Source organism: Monomorium pharaonis, chromosome 7 (assembly GCF_013373865.1).
Source record: "Monomorium pharaonis isolate MP-MQ-018 chromosome 7, ASM1337386v2, whole genome shotgun sequence".
NCBI lineage: Eukaryota > Metazoa > Arthropoda > Insecta > Hymenoptera > Formicidae > Monomorium > Monomorium pharaonis.
In genome coordinates, this window is record NC_050473.1 from 12,882,057 (window position 1) to 12,899,484 (window position 17,428).

At 38.4% G+C, this 17,428-nt stretch overlaps 1 protein-coding gene across 7 annotated transcripts in view; it reads left to right on the forward strand.

Annotated features, from left to right (window-relative positions):
* Window positions 1–17,428, forward strand: part of LOC105831116 (homeobox protein homothorax) — a 361,421-nt gene that overhangs the window by 140,796 nt on the left and 203,197 nt on the right. For all 7 annotated transcript variants that reach the window (XM_012671023.3, XM_036289789.1, XM_012671021.3 and 4 more), the window contains one exon: window positions 15,418–15,426. In XM_012671023.3, coding sequence (XP_012526477.1) covers window positions 15,418–15,426 — 9 coding nt within the window. The remainder of the gene's footprint in view (window positions 1–15,417; window positions 15,427–17,428) is intronic.

The following is a 17,428-nucleotide window of genomic DNA, read 5'->3' on the forward strand; positions in this document are numbered from 1 at the left end:
GGGATGCCACTCGCGGTAGGAACCAAGGAACGTCTCGGATCGGAATTGGCGGCGGCTCGGCTGCTGCACGATGAAGCGCGACATCGGTAGCCCCTTCGTCACGTAAAGACGTACAAAACGCGGCTGTACCGCTCACTTAGTCTCAGTCGGAGGCGTTCTCGCGCGATAAACATCGACGTACCTCCCGCTGCTGCATCGAGCGACGTTTAAATGCACGAGAAGACGAGTTCTTGTCGTCGTCCTACGCTCCTTCCGCATGAGAGCGCGTCTAATGATCGGAGTAATAGTCGCGCCGTGTTTACGTTTTTTACAACAGTCGCGACACGACAAGCATTTAAGGTTGATTATAATAATCAATCTTAATTACTTTTATATAACTTCTATGTATTGTATTTATGTACATGACTTTGGATGATATAATGATATAAATCGCATTGTTTTATTAAAAGTATTAAAAGACATTTTGTAAAGGTACTTGATATGAAATATAGCTGTTGTGCTGTATAAATAGAAATTTAAATTTTTATATTGTACCGCAAGTTTGAAAGAAATCCTAATATTTTTAATATATATCGTTAACTTTAAGGAAAAGCTAGAAGACGCGAAAGAGATTTTCGAATTTCGCATTCACATAAAATGGAATCGATATCCGAAGGAAATTAGCCGGCGCGCTTTGCGTTAGTGAGCGATGAATCACGCGTGCTTCTGTCACGCGGAGGGTGCCACAGCGGCTACAAGTTCCAATTCGATTTCTCGAAATCGACGAAGGAGGGGCTGACGCGGAAGTCTCCGCGGCCGAATGAGGAGAGGCGGAAGAAAGCGGGGAAGAAGAGCTTCGACTCTCTCGGCCTCGGCTTGGCTCTCTCCATCCGCTTCCGCGGGATATCAGCTCGCTATACGAGCTTTAATCGCATTCGAATGCAATGTTGCGGAAAATTTCATTTGAGCGAGGCACGAGGGAGCGAGTGAACGGGATGGTGGTAGAGAGATTGGGGGGCGGAAGGGGGATGCTCGGGAGAGTGGATCCCGCTGTGACTTTGTCTCGACTTTGCGGACCCCCAACCGGGTCCTCCACTCGCCGTTCCGCCACGACACATTTGCATATCCACCGCTCGTCCGCAAATGCAATCGTGGCATCGAGCGCGTCACGATGATCAAATCTTTACGACGCTACGCGAATCGTAGCATTATGATAGTGCGATGCTCGAATCCGTACGTAATTGATAAATAAGTCATTGGCTATCGAGAGTAACGACTGTCCGATTCTGTTTTATTTAAGTACGTGCTCGTACTGAAATCAATCGCGTTATCGTTTTCGAGATATTTCTCTCGCCATATGGGAGCATACTTTTTTTGTTATTTTTCTTAGATATTTTGTAATTTTAATATTTTTATTTTTATCATTTTATATAACGCAATGTATAACATGTTGCAAGTGATAAACGAATTTGTATGATATTTGATTAATTCCTTTGGCACATTTTCACCCTTTAAAAAAGAGATTTATCGCTAAAAACTTGTAATACTTCTCTTTGAAATACAAGTTCTTTATGACGACACATTCTATCGAAATAATATAAGCAAAACGCTAACATTATTTTATCCCTGCTATCACATTCGCGTACGAGAATATTCATTTTTCACACTTTTTAACATGTACCTGTGAAACTTCGTAGATCTGGACGTGACGACAATTTGGGAACGGGCCGTGAACGATGAGAAGCGAGAGTGGGTTGGATCGGCATTTACATTTACAACGAGACTGATTGAATCGTGATTGAAAATCCACTTAATTAAGAACGTGCGCCATTATGTTTATTGCCCGGTGAAGCGAGCAAACCGTGCGTGGTCGTCGGCGATTGCAAGGGAGAGTCCTGGATGTTTGGCAAATGCAGGACATGACCAATCGTCTACGCTATACTAACAATAAGAATCAATGTGTCGAGTAATTCGATTCAGTGATGTACATTTTTGTCAGCTGTCGATCGATTTAAATTGATTTAATTGAGCGATTAATCTTCACACGGTTGGAATTTTCTAGGATATAATGAATAGCCTTCATGATACAATATTAATTTCAAAACTTATACACAGATTTGAAAAGAATATGAAGGAAGGTTTTTCAAAGAAGTGAAACGTCAGTTCGGCTAAACTTAAAAATTTTTTCAAAATCAGATGTCGAATTTTTTATTTTACGTCACAAGATCATATCAGTCAAAAATACACATTTAGGAGAAATTAAAAAAATAAATTATAACTAAGGTTTTTTAATTGTAGATTCCTAAAAATTTTAACGAAAATTGAAAGCAAAATACGAGACGACATTTGAAATATGTCTGGAATAAAAATAAAATTGTAGTGGAATAAAAAAAGGTAGTACTGTTACATATGGAGCACTGTCACATATTTAGATAGAATTTAGATAAACATAAAAATCAATTTAATGATATTATTCAATACAAAATTTAGAGCTTATTATATATGATCATTTTTCGAAAGATTCGATCGATTCTAGATTTATGGTTCAAATTGTTTCTCGTGCTCATTTGCTCAATGTCTTTCGATGCACTTGACAAAAAAGCGTTCGTTAATTGGAATCAAGACGCAACCTTTTGAGTACGCGGACGTATAGGGACACGGATACAGTAGTTATACTATTTCACAGGTACCTTAGGGACTCGTACACGCGAACGACACGTATACACAAATACGTGTCAGTACACATACATATGTATACATGTTCAGTAACTCTGCTCCACGAGAAATAACAAACAGCGTGCGAGCCTAATTAATTACTTGTCTGCTAATTACTGTAATTATATGTTGCCACACCCGTCTGAATCCTCTCGATCGTTCTCATCCTTTTAACGAGCTCTTAATCTAAGAAAGATTTCATAGCGAGATGACAGATTTATTTTTGATGCTATTTTCGATAATTACATCAAAGTCGTATTTGTGACTTAGTTTCTCTAGTGTTCTCTCTTAGTGTTCTCTCTTTCTTTTTCGCTTTTAATTTTCATTCACGCGTCCATTTGTAGAAAAACCTCAGGTTTATTGTCGCAACTTTTCGTCGCGGACAGCTATAATTATTGCGCGGCATACCGCCGTGGTGGCACATTTTGATACGGCTGACTAGATCGACCAAAACAATGATGTTGGTCGGCGGGATCCGTTGATAGTCTGTTGGTTTTCGCGGGATTCACTAAATTGCCTCATCGCATACTGCGGATGGCAAGAAATATGACAGCGAACTGGGACAGATGATCGGAATAAAGGATCGAGGGCGATCGCTCGAACGACAAGTGGTGTTTGCAAAAACTTATTGTCTTCGGAATTACGAGAAAGACACGATGCATTTCTCATATTATGGTTCAATGAAGAGCGCCGATCCTCGAGGATTGGAAAAAAAGATGATTAATAGAGATAAAAAAGAATTATGACTAGTTTTTTCTTAATTAGTAGTTTTTGATTAATCTTTACCGACGAATTATGAAGACTTAGCCGTATATATATATATATATATAGCTATTGCATTCGTGTGCTTATTTTTATCAGTCACACATTTTTTACTTTTCTTCTTTTTCCAGTTATATTAAGTAAGATATTGGTGTTATAACAAAACTTTCAATTTAAGAAGCGATAAGCCTGTTTGACCGAAAATGGCATTTCAAAAATGTAATCTGTTCTCCATAAAAATAATTCTACCGCCACACAGCGTGTCTATCTTGGATTGGCATTGCTATGTGTAAATGGTGTTTCTTAACGCGGAAGAACATGTTTTCTTCAGTTTCGTAGATACCCGTCACAACACGACGTGCGAACAAACGTGTAATGCTCGTCACATGGCCGTGTGCCATGCGTTATGGATGGTGTACGGGTGAGTCCTCGAAGACCAGTCCTGGAGACAGTGTGGCACGCGGAGTGGCATGCTAGCGGTATTAAACTCTCAGTGGCGTGTATGATTGGGCTGGCAGATGTCACTCGTTATGTAAATGTCCGAGTGTTTACGAGGAGACACCTCCGGTAACTAGCACTCCACTCGTGGCTATAATGATGCGCTAGAAATCTCTCTCTCTCTCTCTCTCTCTCTCTCTCTTCTTCATCTTCTATTTCGCATCCAGTGGCGAGTCTCACTGATTCCTCATCAAGACGATTGCATCAACAGCCCCGGTTCACAGGATACTTTGATGTATCTTAATTGGCACAGTTTGTCGCTTATTAGGATGGGACAAGTGATTTAGGAGAGTACATAATTGTTTGATATCGATTTTCCAGCTAAATTAATCGATGATAAACGTGTCTTTCAATTATATGCGACAATGTATATACGATACTCAGAAAGACATAAATAGCTCGTTACAGATCTGCTTTTAAATACAGAGATTCTTTCGTTTTTTTTTTGTTCATACTTCTTTTTGGCGGCGAAGGACCGGTAAGAGACCGGTATCAGAGCATGCGTATTCATTATGTCATTATGTATTTTTTATACGATCCATGAATCTACTTTCCAGATGTTTCTGATATTATCGACGCAATTTTACGCTTTCTTATTACATTAGAATTTAATTTATAAAAGTTTTGATATTCATGTTATGTTAATGTAATTATATTTTACTTGTATTGGCAATTGAATCGTAGAGCCGTTATTTTTAAAAGTATTTTCAAATTGAGATATTGGCATTGTGAATTAGTAGAGGCCAGGTCGCGATAATCCAATTTAGAGTCGCAGAAATCTACGTAATTCGGAAGGACGACATAAATTACGCATATATAAATAATGTTGTGAGATAGATAGAATAGAAGAATGAATATTTAAATTAACATTACGCTATCTTCTGTTGCTCTGATCTTTTCACGCGTCACCGAACGCGCTTTAACGGCTAATTTACTATAGAAGCGTTAATAAATCTTTCCACGAAATCTCGTTTATCAGAGCGAATCTGACGGTCGGTCACGCTGCTTGTCTCTCTCATAATTAATTAGTATCGGCGCCTAGTTTGTACTCCGACATTAGCTGATATAAATGAACGAGGGAAAGTGGTGGGGAACGCATTCGTCTTCTCTCGTGGAGTTTGTTAAGTCGCCGAGATATAATCAGTATCAACTATTTCTCTCTTTATTATAATTATGCCGCAGAATTTTTTTCTCTCGAATTAAAGCCCCCTCTTGCTCTCGCTTTCATTCTCACTACAATCGCACTCTCAAGGATCATACGTTAATTGCCGCCTGCATTCACTCATAAAACCGGGCGATCTCCAAGCCTGTTGCCTTGTATTCTTCAGTGCGACGCGGCAAGGTCGTACGTGAATGGTGCGGCTCCTCGTAGTCGTGAGATCGTATCTACATCGTATGACGCAGGCAACGATGATCGCTTCGTAGCAAGAAGGTATCTTGATCGCCGACGCACAAGGTTGCATTTTATACCGAATTTTTTATCGGTCACGAGTGTGCTGGGTTCCTGTTCGGTAACCACGTTCGTTACGAAGATAATCGATGAGATTAGGATAATTTTCTATTGCTGCGAACACAGAAATCCCTAATCTTTCTAATACACTCAGTACATAAGAGATGCGGTCTAACGTAGAATAATTCTTTCTAAATTGAATTATGCAATTTGCGAGCGCAATTAGTGAGTAATGATGAACTTTAAACTAAAGACAGATACGTCAAATGAGACAAATGTGAATACATTTATATAAACAAACATTGAAGGAAGCAAATAATTTGCATGACGCTTGCAGATGCAATGATAGTTTCGGAAACAAAGGCCACGAGCACATAATAATCTATGTTCTCGCACTGTGCGAGAGAGTACCGCGGATGGTAGAGGAAAATTAGCTATGATGTGCTGGAAAGTGCTGAGAGGATACTTGCAATATTCTCTCCCGTAACCTCTAGCAGTGGTATGTAAGACCCGAGGACGACTTTGCGTCTCTAATTGCGTTAGATAACAGTAGTTTTATTAATAACTCTTGCAGAGAATTTCTCATGATGCAGGCGGTGTTGAAGAGATTATCCCGCTTTGCTACGATATCCGGGGACTTGCAGGAAACAAGTCTCGGCATCGCGAGGAAGCATCCAGAGCCACGTGAGAGCTCAGAGATAGTGGACACGGCATTTCACTTAATGATAACCGTCCTCCTTCGTCCACCACGCCATGAAGATGGAGAGAAGGGATCGCGGACACAGCATCAGGACGAACCTTTCTTTCTTATTCTTATGCTTCTCTGTGCTGGGTTATCGTCGATTTGATCTCCCTGGCGCCTGAGTCACGGAGGAACATATGGTTCTATATCCCTGAAATCTCGTCATCCTTATTCTTCGAGAAGTATATGAGTACGCAAAAGTTCCAATTGATTATTATTGAAACGATTCGATGGCCAGATTATCTCTAGTTTAAATAAATTGAGATTTTGTAAGTTATTAGAAATAAACGATGGAAAATAGAAAAGCTTTTTCATTCCCACGGTTCAAACGGATAAATATCTAATCCGGCATGAAGACCAAGGTGTGTCGGTGAGTCTTTCTTTCCATTTTTTTTCTTTGTCTCTCTCTCTCTCTCTCTTGCTCTCTCGCATCGCTGCCGCTGTAGATCCTTTCCGTTTTGTCGGCAGAAGAACCGACATAACTCGATACTGGAGGGGATTTGCATGCGTGTGTGAAATCGCCGTGGTATCTCGTTACATGCCATCGTCATTGCACGCTCGTCGTCGTGATGGTACATCCAGACGCCATGACGAAACGACGAAGACGACGACAAAGACGACGCACTGGCGTAGCGAGCCTCGAAGATCGTCGATGCAACATTGACAAACTAGGTATGCAGATACCTACTGCAAATACACACAGGATGACGGTTGGCGATCAAAAGTCGTGTAATGGTATGGGCCACCATCAAGCGAATAGCTATGGTGTGTGGGCGTACGTGCTAAACGAAAATGAGAGAGAGAGAGAGAGAGAGAGAGAGAGAGAGAGAGAGAGAGAGAGAGAGAGAGAGAGAGAAACTATATGGCGAGGGAACAAGTTCGCGCTTTTTTCCTCCTGTCGGCAATGTTCTGCATCATAGAACCATTACTTTATCTCGATCTGTGATTCAGGGATATATCACCGTAAGCAATTTTGTCCCCTTGCGAGATTATTGAATTCGATTTGGACTATGGCGACACACGAGACTATAATTTCCCTTTCTTGATTTTTCAAATTATTTTATCTTTTACATATATGCAGATGAAAATTAAATTTAAGTCTGCAATTGTAGAATTTTTTTCAGAAATTTTTTATCAGAAGTTTTTAAAGTTGAACATGATATATAAATTTCAAATAATACTTATTGTATAAAGAATTTATAATTTTAAATGCACATACTGATTTGTTTAAATCATCATTTTGTACAATATAATACCTATACAATCGATGCGAACATCTTGATGCATCATGGAAGTCTCTATTATTATGTATGTACGAAACTCTTGCAAACTCTTCGCTAACATGTTAACAGTTCTAATCGAATTACTATGATCTTAGATCGTTAATACATTGATGTATTGGCAATGTGATAAACTAAGCAAACATTATTACGGGCGCGAGAAAATGCGAGACAGAGCGAAGGAATTCCTCCGGGAATCGTTAGTATAGGTATTTCCGTTCGCATAGCTAAGTGGACACAGTGGTACAGAGCGGAATGGTCGGGATCGACATGTTGTCTTCCACATCCCAGCTATCTTACACGCGGCACTTACCGGACACGACAGATAATAACACGGAGAAGAAACTAGTCGTTGCTCTCTCAAGACCTCCCTCTCGGCTAGCTAAGACTTCTCTCGCTTCTCAGGCTCCTCCTCCGGTCTAATCGCCGTATGTATCCTTGGCGTTTTATGCGTAGTTGCGAATTCCGCGCGCTAAGTACGATTAACGCAACGAGATGCGGGGAATGCAAGCAAAATCGTGACACACGTGTTAAGCGGACATCGTTTGACGCGGTCAAACCGAAGATTCGTTATGACACACGGAATTTAAATTCATTGCGTGAAAATTTCGAGCATCCGATCTATCGAGTCTGCTTACTCATAATTGATTTTTTATCGCAGGACGCACGGTGTCTTGCTCCGAGAACGCAAAGTTTTTTGTTTCTGGATACACTTTTTACTCGTGCACCGGAAAATGATTTTTCTCACTTGCGAGATATTTTAAGAAAAACCAGGATAACACGACGCGCGATGAGAAATCCTCGGGCTTGAACTTTCGCAGAAAGAACGCTCGTTACTACGAACGGGAAAAAACCATGTTCTCTGCAGTAGTATTTTCCTCGATTACCGAGAAATATTGATGTACTCTCACTCGGCTTTTCTTTTTGATCTTGTGACTGATGCAAATGCATACTTCTCACGAGAGAATATATAATTTCCTGTTTATAAGGACTCACTCTGCTTTTCTTTTTTCAAACTTTTTAAATTCTTTTACTTAGAGAGTCAAATGCCGACAACGATAGCACGATAATATTTTATTTATCTATATTAAAATGCCGTGAGTGCTGCTTATATCTTGCATTCGCGATATTGGAATCGCCAGTCGAGTAACCACGAGATTCAGAGACGAGAGCATGTTGCATATTTTACATTCTGCTGACGTTCGCGCCGGGCACAGTTCGTTCTCCCGTACTGTCGGAGTGTCGGCAAAAAGTATGGCGGTTTCGAGGCGAACGGCAGGACCGGGATCCTCTCCCTCCTCCCGAGTTGGGTCACAAGTTTTGTACTTTTTTGCACAGAGGCGGCTATGGCTGCGGCTGCGGCGTTGCTCGGTTCGTCCGGTATGTGGACCGGAGCGAACAGGGACCGGGACATCTTCTGACCCGCGAGTGCCTCGTGCCCTTCTCTCGTCCTTAATTTGTGATTCCATGCGTCTTTGGCCAGCAATCTTCTCCAATCTTAGTTTTTGGTTTTACCATTTTACTCTTTCAATGCGTGCAATAATAAAGAAAGAGTAAAAATTAAAAATAATTTTTCAATAATATATTATGAGGATATGTTTTATGTATTTATGTTAGAAAATTGAAGATTTGTCGATAGTTAATATTGGCTTATTTTGTGTAATAATTGACGAGGACGAAACGTTTGTTTTAAGACGGCAGTAACTTTGATAATGTCATCGATAAGTAATATCGTTAAGTTGAAACGTCTATGTCACTTTTATCGGTATGAGATTAGTACTCGACAATAATTGCAATTTAAGGAGGCTGTGTTTTCACGTTTCTTTCACTTTTTATTATTTCTTCTGTTCGCATCCTCAAATGGAGAAGTTGCATTTCTGTACTGAGATTTGCATGGTACGAATGATTGCATTGTCTTCTTTATTAACCAGGTTCTGAAAAGTCACGAATAAATAAACATATAATTTGAAGACGAAGCTTTACGCTTGTCAAATATTCCTGATTATATTGATCTTGATTCATCTCGACGAATGTTTTATTTAATATGAAATAAAACGTATTCTCGCATGCTATGCGTGCCGATAAAACGACGAGGACATCGGTGCGGCTATATCTTTGCGATCATTGTGCTTCACATGCTAGCGGGGCTTCGAACGTAGGTATCTTCGGATTGTCGCAGGTTCTCAACTTGAATTTTTTAAATTAGAGAAAATTTGACTTTTTCTGAAAAGTTAGTTTCTTCTATAGAATATTACTATTGCTTCGTTTTAATAGGAGTCACGAGAGAGCTTCGTTGCAATGGAAAACGATTTTATAATGGGAATAAGATAAAAATATTATTTATATGAAGTGAAATATATTGTTTAATATTTTTTTGTAGAAAATATACAACATTGTCGAAAAATTTAAACAGTCTGGGATATCTAACAATTTTTACCCGCGCTCGATTCAAAGTTCCGCGCAATTTGTTCGACAAACTCTCGATTACTCCTGCGTGCGGTTACGTAAGCAAAATATAGTTTTTTACGTATGCGGTCGCAAAAAATAAATAAAGGAGGAGCAAGTGAACACAACCGTGCATTCGTGTATCCGCATGCAGAGAAATTACGTGCACGCAGGTCTCGAATGCGTATCGCACCTGCCGCGCGCGAAATGAGCGCGACGTTGTTTGCGATGTCAAAGACCTGTTTTCTTTTTGAGAACCTGATGCCGGACATCCTTGCCGGAACAAACTGCCTCGGACTCGATCTGCCACGCACGTAATACATCTCGATTTCGAATAAAATTGTATATTATTTGTACATATCGTCATACGTACATATCATCTAGCGTATCATTATTTTATACTGTCGCGTTTTTTAATTAATAATACATTACTAATATATTAAATATCGATAACATGATCGTGATGATAAAATAATTGATGCGTTCAAATAATTAGCATCATTATGTGAGTTTTTAATTGATATTTTTTCTGAAGATTCACAATCTTGTGGAGAACCCCTGTTAAGCCAACATCTCGAGGTGTGCGTGACGGCACGTACGTGAGACATATACTGGCGCGACCAGTTCCGAGGACACTGTCGTCGGCAGCAAAAACACTATTGAGTTAATCAACTAATTTATAATTAAAATTCCACGATGGGAGCACGTTTGGATCAGCCAATTCTTCGCCAGTCACCGGTGTAAACTGCAAGAAGCGAGCGAACCGTCTGCTCTGCGTTGTTTCGCGGTAATCGTCATCAAATTCATAGAACATCAATTAACTGTCCGGCGACACCCTTTCTGTTCTCATTCGGCTTGCGTTTCAGTCTACCTAGGTACTCTACGTTCGGAAAAGGATCGACCTAGTTTTGCGATTTGTCCGGTTTCTCATCTTTGACGCAACTTATTAGGCCCTTTTGTTACTTGATACTTGATTCCGCCGAACACGATGCTTAGATTTGATTAATTATTTACGTGTCTTTGTCATGTTTTTTTCTGCTTGTGTTACCACCCTTGTAGAGCGGATCTTTAGTCTCGTGATTTTCAAGTCGTTAATCCGCCGTATGCTTTTATCGTCTATTTTTAGATTTCTCGACATTCGCGATAATGCCATTAATTTGCACATATTCATTATTCATCGCAATTTTCACGAGAATCTTAAATTTTTCCTCACGGTTTAACGTACTCTACTCTTGACTTGATAATTTAATCGTATTAAATTACTCTACGATTTAAATTATAACCAAGCCTCACTATATTTCATCCACCTCTGTTCTTTATATGTGTCATAATGGATATGAATGTTGGAAGTTCGCGGAAATCGCATGAAAATTCGACAAGTTTGCATAACGATAATTTTACTTCCGAGAACAGATAAATAACTAGCTATTCTCTTAATAAGAAGCGTACATCAATTATTAATATTAATTTCAATTATTTTTCAAGTGGTTTTTATCAAAATAATTTTGGTCACTAAAAGGAAGAATAACACTTTTTATCACTAAAAATTGAAGAAAACCACTAAAAAGGAATTAGAATAAGCGGTCTAGTTTAACGTTACTTAAAAAAAGGATTGAAACGTGCGAAGTTTATATACGTCTTTTTGTGGGAATTCTTTTTTATATGATCTTAGTTTCAGGGAGCCCTTCGTATGCGATTCACTAAACGATTGCATCTCGATCGATATCGCGCATTTTTGCTTACTTGTGTCTCACATTGCGGAGGAAAGCATATATTATGTCTCGTTGAACTACAAATTGAATTTACGCGCGTCAAGATTCAAGACGCGATCTCCTTTAGTATTATGCATCCGATGCTTTTTCATGAATACAGTGCATCGGCATTTTCTTTCACGTGGCATTCCGCAGCGAGAAATTAAAAGCTACCTCAATAGAGACACTACAAGCGGAGTTCGCTCAACGAATTTACTGTGATTATCCCAATAAATTGTGTACGCCCTTTCGGCTTGAATTAAAAGCTCAAGTGCCACCTGCGGACTAATTCCCGCGGCTCGGTTTTTGAGTCACACTACATTCAAGTAAGACGTTAAGTGCATCTCTTATTTTCCGGATAACGTTATGGTCGTCTCGCAAATTCTCATTAGCGGTCTTCATTTTTCTCTTTGTTAGCTCTGATTCGTCGCTCGGGCATTTAACATTGAGCAGATTTTTTTTTAGGTCAGCTACTGCTCTGGTAAATTTAAGATTCTATATTGGACTCTTTATCGTTGACCAATCTCGTCGATATCTCGTTGCTATTGGTTCTATCGAAGAAAGATGTTTTTCTTTTCTCAAATAGAATGATTTGTGTGAATCTACAACTTATTTACTACGAGAGAGATGTTTTTCACACATTTAAATTTTACATAAAATAGTATTTGTGCGGTACTATTCCAAGAATTACGTTATTTACTTCTCATTCACCCGAGTCAAATGTCTATCATTTGATTTTCTCCAGATGAGTACATTTAAATAAAGCATGTCAAGTTTTTGTTTTTACAAAGTTCGTTTACAAATATACATTGGGATTTGTTCTGGTTAGCCTTTATCGACATTATCCTTTTGGATGGTGTTAAACGTTGACCGGCTTTTTCTCTCGATCGCTCACCACGCCGTCGAATTCAACGGATTCCAAGCTCTGTCTTTTGGCCATTGTTACCGTTCGTCCATATTAGCGCAGCGTCAGCGAGGGGGAGGCTGAGGAGATTAATTAGGGACGATGTTTTAGTGGCAAAAATAAAGAAAAGGGAATGAGGCAAAGAAGCGGCAGCATCAACAGCCGTCTTAAGTCGCGCTAACTAATCTGGCAACGCCACGAGACGATCGAATGGACTTCATCGCCCCTTCTTCATAAGAACGTGCTACAAATTAAGCCCGGATCAGTAGAAACCATCTCGAAAATTTAACCGCTGGTTGTTGCTCCCTACGCCTTCATTGTCTGTATACTCGTAAACAGGGACAGATAATAAAACTTCCATAGCTTGAAATCAGTTATTTCCGAGAACTTCCAATAAAAAGTATTAAGGAGAACGTTAATTTAAAAAATATTAATTTAAAAAAATGAATATTTATGAATGTAAACAATTTTTTAATTGTACTTATATTGTTTCATGAAATTTGATTTATTTTATACCTATGGCGATGAAAAGTTAATTGCAAGGAGGCATCAAATCATTGTCCTCAAAATAATGTTTGAAACAAAAAATCAATATCGATAAATCGATATTTCTTATTTAGCAACGATGGCAATGACTATTTTTACGGTTGTTGATATTACATCATTTGTACTGTATTTACAGTGTATTTTTTGTAATATTTTACAAATACATGGCTGATTCATACTGTCCATCCATGATATTTTATCATGTGTCGATTGTCTTGTAATTATTATTGTATCTCTTTGTTTATACTTTTATCTACTAATACTGTTTTTATGTATTTTTACGACAGAAAAATTATTAGCACTTTTGTAAGAGAGCTGTACAAAATAACCACTGTACAATGTATGTGTTTCAACTGTTTGTAGAATGCATTAATTTTAAGTTATTTTTCTTCCTAAACAGAGAATGTTGACAGCGCTCACTGTTTAACTTTAGATTAGTAAAGGAAAACTAATTATTCTTAAAATTCTGCAAGCTTACCATCATTTAAATACACAATACTATTTTTCTTTTAGAAAGCGCGAAATTCTGACATAACTTGTCAGAATAAACAATTAATTTTTCTGTTTTTTTAAATTGGTCCCATATTGCGCTCGGGATAATTTTTATAAAACAATATAAAAATAGATAAACTATACGATTCTAAATTGAGGATTATCGAATACTTATATTACGCCAATTGGTACAAGATACCGGCGTGCCTGCTATTCATTTAGCGATAACTGCAGCTAAAGCAATTTTTCTTTCCTTGGTCGATCGGTTGCGAGAGAAACGAGAGGGGCCTTCCTATCGGTAGGAAGTGTTCAGCGTGGCTTTTATCGATCGATTCGCCATGTCGATCTGCAGCCAAGGCGCTAATGGGTTAGTCAGCTCGGACACGAACTCGTTTCGTTGGTCGGAGCGTGCAACCGTGGCTGTAGAAGAGAGGATAGACTGTACGAAAAATGCTCATGCTTTACCTATACCTATCTGTGTGCTGTTGCGTATATGTATGTACACGTGCTACACCACACGTAAGAAGTGTCAGTTATCTCGGCGGAGACACATAGTCGCGCCTAAGAATAATAAATTGAGACAGACGAAGGGGTATGGGTGTATAGACACGAGAAGTTTGCGGTGTGTGTCTTTTGCCCACACTGAGATTATCTCGAGAAGTTACGAGTTTCCGCGGGTTTCCAGTTTAAAATAAAGCCGCACGCTACCTAGCTCTATATCGATGTTGTGTGTACTTGATTTTCATGTACGTTTAAAACTTGTTTCGTCGATTCTGTGTCACGCGGCAAGTATTTGCACCTCTCTTCCTCTCCCTTGTTCTCTCTTTTCACGTGATACGAGATCTATCCTTCTTAGCTATCTCCCAGGTCGACCGAGAACGACTCTTTGGAACGGATATTTCGAATTATAGCGAGCGATTAGAGTAAGAATGGATATTAGGCGGTGGCACGAAGCGTGCTCGTTTGTTTCGCAAGATTTCATTTAGTCGTTCGATTGTTTCGAGCGTCAGCTCCGGTCTTTGGTTATGATTTATTGTGACGGCTGCCGTATGCTTACGTGACTCGCACGCTCTCACAATGAGGCAATTAGATCCCGATTTTTTATTTAATATGAAACGATAGGAATTGCACGGGTTCGCTAAAGAAGTTGAATGTTTTGCGTTTGCGTTGTAATATTTTTTGACCGACCTGGCACATATACACACGCAGAGAGAAAGAGAGAAGTCGGTATTTTTCAGCGTTCACCGGACAAAGTGCATCCGCGGTAATTTCGACTTTCATCTTTCCTTGCATGAAATCACGACCGAGAAGAATGCCATTCACGCTCTTAATCCCCTTTTGCACGGAAAGCGACTTTTTTTCTCTGAAACGCTCTTTAGCGCCGTAGGGCAATTAACGCGGAATTAGCCGTGTGTTCGCGCGGTCTTCTTGTTGCACGTTGTACATAAAGTCATTCGGTGCGGCTCTTACCGGAGACTCGGAACCGCAAACTATGTATCTACCGTGAACTTCAACAGAACGATGACGAGGCGTGAATATTGATGTAATAACGTATGTAATTACATCAATATCTTACAAATAATATATTCAATATTACGTTACGAATTAAAAAATATTTTTTAAAATTGCTTTAATTTTATATATTTTTTTTCTTAAAATTAAGAATTGCAGATAATTGTATCAATCTCCATTAAGATTGTACAAGATTAATAAAAACATGGCTATATTTAATTTAAAAATTGGTCTAAATAGTTAGCAAGTAAAGAACATTTTTTAAATTTTAATCAGCTTTATAATGCATTTTTGTTTGAACTAACCTGCACTAAAAATAAATATTTCTATTTTTGTTTCAGATGCAATGGGTAAGTGAATCTGTCTCTAGCCAAGTCAGTATTATTGGTAAGCATAATAGAATTGAGACGGCTCTTTCTTTTCTTTAAGGAATATAGAGATCTTTTACTCGTACCAGTTGCATGCGAATTAATTATCACAATTAATAAAGCGGCTTTGTTAGATTAGCGATTTCTATTTGATAAAAAAGGTTTTTGTAATCGGTTTCCTCATTCGGAAAAACTCGTCGGTTTTCTTATAATGTTTACGTGCGTGTCGTAAGATTATCACTGTTGACAGGAAACATAATTGCATACATATGTGAACATATGTGATACGGTTGCGTCTTTATAATTAAAAATGTTAATATAAAATTACAGGATGATAAAAAGTGAAATGGAAATTAAGCATCGTGTATGAAAGCCGTAAATGGAAAAAATTTGTTTTCCAAATTTGCGTGATTTAATTCCGGTTGCTTTTATTTCATCATCTGTTGACAAAATGAATTAAGCGTAATTAAATTTGAACACATTATGAGGATAATATTTACAAGTCGCAAAAAAAGAACATTTTAAACTAAGTATGTAAGTGAGGAAGAACGGCGATCGCTCGATTCGATAATAATCCTCTTAATGAATCTTGTCGGCTGTTGGCGACACAGTCTGAACGACGAGGATCGGTGAGATGATCTTGCGTTACCGATCTGTTACGAGCGCAATGGCCACTCGCTTACATTTCTTCTTAATTCCCTCTTGTGCGTGCGGCGCGCGCCGCAGTAACGAGGCGCTTCGGTTTAATTAGATTAATTAGATTGCAAGCGAGAGGCGGATCGCGCGAATGGCGCTCGACGATATCGAGCTTTCTGAAGATCTGTCGTTAGCTGCGTTAACGTTGTTAAACGCTATGTCTTCTTCTTTTACGATATTTTCTGAACAAAGTTACTCGTTTTACGTGAACATTGTAATGCTTAAAGAGGACGTATAATTAATTTGGAATTGATAAAATCTTTGAAAATGCCAATTTATGCCTGTCTTCTCGAGCTAATGATTTCTCAACGTTACATGGATTAATTATACGTTATATGTATTTTACACTCTCATTGTACTCACGATAGTAGGTTTTTTTTACAAGAAACAGTATTTAATGCATAGATGATAAAATGTGATGGTTCAAGAATGGTAACCCATAAATATTAATAGTTTATATTGCTTTTGCTCGGCAAACCGAGTAACGACATGGTAACTGTTAGTAATATCGAATAATGGAAAATGGAGGATAAGCGACGTAAGGGTAATAACAATCTTGAACGAATTACTCTCATCTTTCTACAGGTAGTCTTTAACAACTCATGCAACTATCATTAATCCTTTTGCTAAGTACAAAACTCATATAATCAATCTTTGTGAAATGGTAGATATTACAGCCGTCTCATTAGTACTTTATTTGCCATCCAATCAAATCGAATTATGTCAATGGCATATAATTTAGTATTACTTAACGATTAATCGTTAAGGCCTCATAAAATTTATGACCTTTATTAAAAAAGTGTGTCTATTTCAAAACCGTAAAATGTATATTTTGAATATTAAGAGTGTGATAAACAATATTATTTATTTATTATCTCTAAACATTTGGCAAATCGACATTTGGTGAAATATATGAGAAAAGAAATGGTAAGAGTCGTATCATTAGAAAGTGCGTTCCGCTTTTTCAACAGGGATCCATTCACAGTCAATGCGATAGTTATCGGAGAAATAAAACACAAACTCACCCAGTTGGACCTTGCTCGCGGTTGCGAGCAAAAAACAATTTTTGGCTGGACCATTTTTTTGTCTTTAATTAGTTGCATTTTTTAATAATCGCGCACATTTGCAGAGCGACTTAATGAAATGAAAATGTGGAAAAGGAAGGAAAATATAACTGAAAAAAGAAAAAGATAGGTTGGAGGATAGTACATGCAAGAGAAAGCTGAAATTCATTTTTAATTTGCACAGTCTGAGTTGCGCTGCGCGCATAATGTTCGACATTGTATTT